The 7,147-nt window shown below is 45.7% G+C and overlaps 1 protein-coding gene across 1 annotated transcript; it reads left to right on the top strand.

Moving 5' to 3' along the window:
- The first annotated feature begins 222 nt into the window (after positions 1–222).
- LOC134660379 (NADH dehydrogenase [ubiquinone] 1 alpha subcomplex assembly factor 3) lies at positions 223–6,525 on the top strand. The gene is made up of 5 exons (XM_063516111.1): positions 223–364; positions 865–970; positions 1,692–1,844; positions 2,095–2,231; positions 6,414–6,525. The coding sequence occupies exons 1-5, from the start codon at positions 303–305 to the stop codon at positions 6,523–6,525; spliced, it is 570 nt and encodes a 189-aa protein (XP_063372181.1). The 5' UTR covers positions 223–302.
- The last annotated feature ends 622 nt before the right edge of the window (positions 6,526–7,147 follow it).

The raw sequence follows: 7,147 nt of genomic DNA, 5'->3' as shown, positions 1-7,147 counted from the left end.
TTTTTTGAAGTAAATAAATAAATCCACTTTTTAAAACTTTGATAGTTAATAATAATAAGAGTTTTTTAATATAATAATCACTAAATTAAACAGTAATCACATCAATGTGCTTCAATGCATAATGAAATTTAAAATCTTCCCCAAATGAGAATCCTACCATCCATTTTTATGTTTCGAAATGACCAGAAATAACCTCAAAAGCCGATTGTCAAACGAACGAGCAAAACAAACGGATTTTCTTCCTAGAATATATCTTTTTAATACAGTTTTACGTAGTTAATTTAGCGTAAACTACAAGAAAAATGTTTCCGAGCATAGCTAGCTGTGTTAGAACAGCATCTAAGCGAACTACGCCATTATTGAGGTTAGTTGTATTTTGTAACATTTTACAATGCATTTTACACAAACATTCCCTTAATTTTTTAACTGTTTTAATCAAAATAGTAGCCCTTAAAAAGTTTTACCAAGTTCTGTCAAGCTCTATCTTCTGATTACAACATAAGAATGAAAAAAATACCTACAAGTTTATTTATCCCATTACAGTCCGGCTTTATATTTTATAGATTTTCCCCATTTATCGTTATGCATTCTCTTTACAGTGAGCAACTTGATTGTTCAATTAATACTGGACACTTAGAAACTGCCATTAGAACACCATAAACTCTCGCGTTTTGTACATATATTATGAATGGCTCTACCGCAATATATTTCAAATCATTGTTTTTACCTTCAATTTCTAGTAGTCCTTCCGTGACCACAGCTAGTGCAATTCAGCTGAAACTTATCCGTAAGGTAAAAACAATGAAATTATATTGCGGTAGACCCATTCAAATAATTAAATAACCAACAAATGTTAATTTGCAGTTTTGTCCGGACTCACAAAGCAGCGTATGAAGGGGAGGGTAAAACCACAGTGCGAGTGCTGAACCAGGAACAAGACCTGGGCTTGATGATCGACGCTTACGCCACGGTCTGTACACTATGTCATCCTGTACAGTTTTATTATTAAAAAAATTATTACAAAAAGTAATAGTACACAATCATTACTTTAAAACAAATTCACTGTCTCGTGCCCCACATATGGGTCACGGCAAGCCTCTATTAAAAGGCCGTAAGGTTGACAGTTAACAGTTGGGACAGCAAACGCGTTAAATAATGATAATTGAACTCACTGTCTAACTGTAACTGTAGGTACATCAGCCATCAACACGGGTAGGATCTTGAAATTTAAAGCAAACATCCTACAAATGTTCTCAAAAAGATTTTTCTAATTAAACCCCTAAATTAAACATTTTTATTATGCAAACACAAAGTTGCAATTGGAGTCTAATAAATATGTATATTAGTTAGATTAGGATTGGTCCACCATTTATGGAAAACAACTATATTAACCTATGTGTGAATAACGCTCATTTCGAGGGTTAAAGGCGTGAACCCTTAGGACTCTTGAGGCTTAACGCCTCAAAGGCGGCAAAGACGATTTCTTATCCATACGCGTAAAATAAATAAATATAATTCTCAAATATAGTCGAGTCTTCAAGACCTCTGAGTCTTTAAGCCTAAAAATAAGCGTTATTCACAACACTGCCTATGAGGTGTAATATTATGAATCAACTGCAAAGACGTACAAGGCCTGATAGATTGCTAAAATCCCTAATAACATAAGTTCTTATTTATTTACATTCCCGCAGTTCGGGTTCCGGTTAAACAATGGTATCACAGTCCTGGGTCCGCTGGCTATCTTCCCTCGCACCATCCTGTCCTGGCAGGTGCCACACTCCGACGCCATCACACCGGAGTCCCTGAGGCTCTTCAAAATGCTGGAGCCTAAAATGGATCTCATCGTGAGTATAATGTGTTGTTGACCGTGTTGTTTAATAATCAAATGTGTTTATCGATTATCAGCAAAATAGAGATTTATAATTTCCACCAACATTTTTATTTATCTGTGCACAATCTTTTAGTATCGGACCAACCTAACTCTGCACAGCTACAATGGAGTGTTGGAACGAAATTCATCAAGCATAACGGGTTCTTTTCCAGTACCAAATACCATTTCAATCATACAATGGAATGTTATCTCTTTCTCTACAGGTTATCGGCATGGAGAGTAAGGAGCGCAGCACGATAACCAAGGTGTTCATGGCGGCCAAACAGGCGGGGCTCACAGCGGAGATACTGCCCGTAGAGCACGCGTGTGCCACGTTCAACTTCCTCAACGCCGAGGGACGGTGAGTGTGCCATGGATGTAGATACGTGTGTGTATAGTGACACATTATTGTGTTCATGGCGGCCAACAGGCGGGGCTCACAGCGGAGATACTGCCCGTAGAGCACGCGTGTGCCACGTTCAACTTCCTCAACGCCGAGGGACGGTGAGTGTGCCATGGATGTAGATACGTGTGTGTATAGTGACACATTATTGTGTTCATGGCGGCCAACAGTCGGGGCTCACAGCGGAGATACTGCCCGTAGAGCACGCGTGTGCCACGTTCAACTTCCTCAACGCCGAGGGACGGTGAGTGTGCCATGGATGTAGATACGTGTGTGTATAGTGACACATTATTGTGTTCATGGCGGCCAACAGGCGGGGCTCACAGCGGAGATACTGCCCGTAGAGCACGCGTGTGCCACGTTCAACTTCCTCAACGCCGAGGGACGGTGAGTGTGCCATGGATGTAGATACGTGTGTGTATAGTGACACATTATTGTGTTCATGGCGGCCAACAGGCGGGGCTCACAGCGGAGATACTGCCCGTAGAGCACGCGTGTGCCACGTTCAACTTCCTCAACGCCGAGGGACGGTGAGTGTGCCATGGATGTAGATACGTGTGTGTATAGTGACACATTATTGTGTTCATGGCGGCCAACAGGCGGGGCTCACAGCGGAGATACTGCCCGTAGAGCACGCGTGTGCCACGTTCAACTTCCTCAACGCCGAGGGACGGTGAGTGTGCCATGGATGTAGATACGTGTGTGTATAGTGACACATTATTGTGTTCATGGCGGCCAACAGGCGGGGCTCACAGCGGAGATACTGCCCGTAGAGCACGCGTGTGCCACGTTCAACTTCCTCAACGCCGAGGGACGGTGAGTGTGCCATGGATGTAGATACGTGTGTGTATAGTGACACATTATTGTGTTCATGGCGGCCAACAGGCGGGGCTCACAGCGGAGATACTGCCCGTAGAGCACGCGTGTGCCACGTTCAACTTCCTCAACGCCGAGGGACGGTGAGTGTGCCATGGATGTAGATACGTGTGTGTATAGTGACACATTATTGTGTTCATGGCGGCCAACAGGCGGGGCTCACAGCGGAGATACTGCCCGTAGAGCACGCGTGTGCCACGTTCAACTTCCTCAACGCCGAGGGACGGTGAGTGTGCCATGGATGTAGATACGTGTGTGTATAGTGACACATTATTGTGTTCATGGCGGCCAACAGGCGGGGCTCACAGCGGAGATACTGCCCGTAGAGCACGCGTGTGCCACGTTCAACTTCCTCAACGCCGAGGGACGGTGAGTGTGCCATGGATGTAGATACGTGTGTGTATAGTGACACATTATTGTGTTCATGGCGGCCAACAGGCGGGGCTCACAGCGGAGATACTGCCCGTAGAGCACGCGTGTGCCACGTTCAACTTCCTCAACGCCGAGGGACGGTGAGTGTGCCATGGATGTAGATACGTGTGTGTATAGTGACACATTATTGTGTTCATGGCGGCCAACAGGCGGGGCTCACAGCGGAGATACTGCCCGTAGAGCACGCGTGTGCCACGTTCAACTTCCTCAACGCCGAGGGACGGTGAGTGTGCCATGGATGTAGATACGTGTGTGTATAGTGACACATTATTGTGTTCATGGCGGCCAACAGGCGGGGCTCACAGCGGAGATACTGCCCGTAGAGCACGCGTGTGCCACGTTCAACTTCCTCAACGCCGAGGGACGGTGAGTGTGCCATGGATGTAGATACGTGTGTGTATAGTGACACATTATTGTGTTCATGGCGGCCAACAGGCGGGGCTCACAGCGGAGATACTGCCCGTAGAGCACGCGTGTGCCACGTTCAACTTCCTCAACGCCGAGGGACGGTGAGTGTGCCATGGATGTAGATACGTGTGTGTATAGTGACACATTATTGTGTTCATGGCGGCCAACAGGCGGGGCTCACAGCGGAGATACTGCCCGTAGAGCACGCGTGTGCCACGTTCAACTTCCTCAACGCCGAGGGACGGTGAGTGTGCCATGGATGTAGATACGTGTGTGTATAGTGACACATTATTGTGTTCATGGCGGCCAACAGGCGGGGCTCACAGCGGAGATACTGCCCGTAGAGCACGCGTGTGCCACGTTCAACTTCCTCAACGCCGAGGGACGGTGAGTGTGCCATGGATGTAGATACGTGTGTATAGTGACACATTATTGTGTTCATGGCGGCCAACAGGCGGGGCTCACAGCGGAGATACTGCCCGTAGAGCACGCGTGTGCCACGTTCAACTTCCTCAACGCCGAGGGACGGTGAGTGTGCCATGGATGTAGATACGTGTGTGTATAGTGACACATTATTGTGTTCATGGCGGCCAACAGGCGGGGCTCACAGCGGAGATACTGCCCGTAGAGCACGCGTGTGCCACGTTCAACTTCCTCAACGCCGAGGGACGGTGAGTGTGCCATGGATGTAGATACGTGTGTATAGTGACACATTATTGTGTTCATGGCGGCCAACAGGCGGGGCTCACAGCGGAGATACTGCCCGTAGAGCACGCGTGTGCCACGTTCAACTTCCTCAACGCCGAGGGACGGTGAGTGTGCCATGGATGTAGATACGTGTGTGTATAGTGACACATTATTGTGTTCATGGCGGCCAACAGGCGGGGCTCACAGCGGAGATACTGCCCGTAGAGCACGCGTGTGCCACGTTCAACTTCCTCAACGCCGAGGGACGGTGAGTGTGCCATGGATGTAGATACGTGTGTGTATAGTGACACATTATTGTGTTCATGGCGGCCAACAGGCGGGGCTCACAGCGGAGATACTGCCCGTAGAGCACGCGTGTGCCACGTTCAACTTCCTCAACGCCGAGGGACGGTGAGTGTGCCATGGATGTAGATACGTGTGTATAGTGACACATTATTGTGTTCATGGCGGCCAACAGGCGGGGCTCACAGCGGAGATACTGCCCGTAGAGCACGCGTGTGCCACGTTCAACTTCCTCAACGCCGAGGGACGGTGAGTGTGCCATGGATGTAGATACGTGTGTGTATAGTGACACATTATTGTGTTCATGGCGGCCAACAGGCGGGGCTCACAGCGGAGATACTGCCCGTAGAGCACGCGTGTGCCACGTTCAACTTCCTCAACGCCGAGGGACGGTGAGTGTGCCATGGATGTAGATACGTGTGTGTATAGTGACACATTATTGTGTTCATGGCGGCCAACAGGCGGGGCTCACAGCGGAGATACTGCCCGTAGAGCACGCGTGTGCCACCTTCAACTTCCTCAACGCCGAGGGACGGTGAGTGTGCCATGGATACGTGTATACGTGTGTGTAATTGTGAATAATAAAATAATACATTATTATAATAAATAATAATAATAATAAAAGACGTTTATTCAAAGAGTTTGAACATTGGTACATAATAAAAGTACACAATAATGCTTACAAACTAATTGAAAGGGAAGGTGGCACAGCTAATGTCTGTGCCAAAAGACTACTACTATTGTGTTATAACCAGACAGAAGTTTTTGTGGCAAAATAAAGTGATGAGTGACACAACTCGCTCGATATCTTCTTCTCTTTTGATATATTGGTAGTTTTCTATTCTTTTGGCACTGTATACTACAGTTTGCGTTTTAATTTTTAAGTGCTAAATATATGTAATAAAGAAATTATGTACCGCTGTGTAATTGATTTGCATTCTTGAAATTTCTCAGTAACTTACCAACAGCAAGTAGAAAAGTTAAGTACATCTTTGAAATATTAATCTATGACTTATCGATAACATATTTATCGATGTCATTTTCACACAAAACGAGTGTTTTTGCCATGTATCTTGTTATAACCAAAGTTGAGCTAAGCCATAGAGAAAAAAATACATACGAGTGCTCACTCCATACATCAGTTCAGACTATTAATTTCAGTGTCTACATCTAGCATCGAGTAGCGGAACTATCAGTACTGCTACTTGACAATAGATGTAGCACCGACCAGAAAGTCTTATGCTGTTGAGATGACTTTCCGGTCGGTGCTACATCTATTGTCAAGTAGCAGTACTGATAGTTCCGCTACTCGATGCTAGATGCTAATAGTCTTTTTGGTACTAAAACTGATGTATGGAGTGAGCAATCTATGTATTTTTTTCTCTATGCTGAAACAGAGACCTCCGCTCGGCAGTAAAGCATGTCTTGTGGCAGGACGGTGGCCGCGGCGCTGATCCCCCCCCTCAACTTGGAGCCCAACGAGAACGACATGCTGCAGTCCCAGCTTCACTACCAGAACCTCTACAAGCAAGACCTCTCTGGATAATATCTCATCAGAACCTCTCCGGATGATATCCCAGCATTGAACTCATAGAGAAATATAGATAATTAACCTTTTGGACGCCAATGACCGATATATCCGCACCGTAGGTTCAACGCCAAGGACCGATTAATCGGTCACAGACCACAGAGCAACATAGACCTACGTGCATATGCATAAAGTTCAATTTCAGTTTTGACACTTCGGTGACGTGGCGTCTGAGACAGCTTTTGTGTTTGACACGGCGTCCGAAAAGATTAAAGAAAGAGTGGTAACTCCATAGGCCATACATCAGTTTTCTTACCAAAATTCTTGAATGAGCTAGTAAGTGGTGGCAACTGTATTGGTTTATGAATTATGTATAGACATTAGTTATAAGAAACGTGTACCGTTTGTGCCCAAATAAACATTAAAACAAAACACGAGTTATTTCCTAGTCGACATCTAGCGTCAAGTAGCGGACATTATAAATAAATAAATAAATATTATAGGACATTCTTACACAGATTGACTAAGTCCCACAGTAAGCTCAAGAAGGCTTGTGTTGTGGGTACTCAGACAACGATATATATAATATACAAATACATAAATACATAGAAAACACCCAAGACTCAGGAACAAATATCTG

The sequence above is a fragment of the Cydia amplana genome, chromosome 27 (assembly GCF_948474715.1).
Source record: "Cydia amplana chromosome 27, ilCydAmpl1.1, whole genome shotgun sequence".
NCBI lineage: Eukaryota > Metazoa > Arthropoda > Insecta > Lepidoptera > Tortricidae > Cydia > Cydia amplana.
Note: the sequence above shows the minus strand (reverse complement) of the source record. Positions and strands in the feature narration are given on the sequence as shown.

Excerpts from the sequence above, each read along its gene's own strand:
- LOC134660379 (XM_063516111.1), top strand. The coding sequence starts at position 303 with ATGTTTCCGAGCATAGCTAGCTGTGTTAGAACAGCATCTAAGCGAACT. Across the intron at positions 365-864 it reads CGAACTACGCCATTATTGAG|TTTTGTCCGGACTCACAAAG; the intron begins GTTAGTTGTATT and ends GTTAATTTGCAG. Across the intron at positions 1,845-2,094 it reads AGCCTAAAATGGATCTCATC|GTTATCGGCATGGAGAGTAA; the intron begins GTGAGTATAATG and ends CTTTCTCTACAG.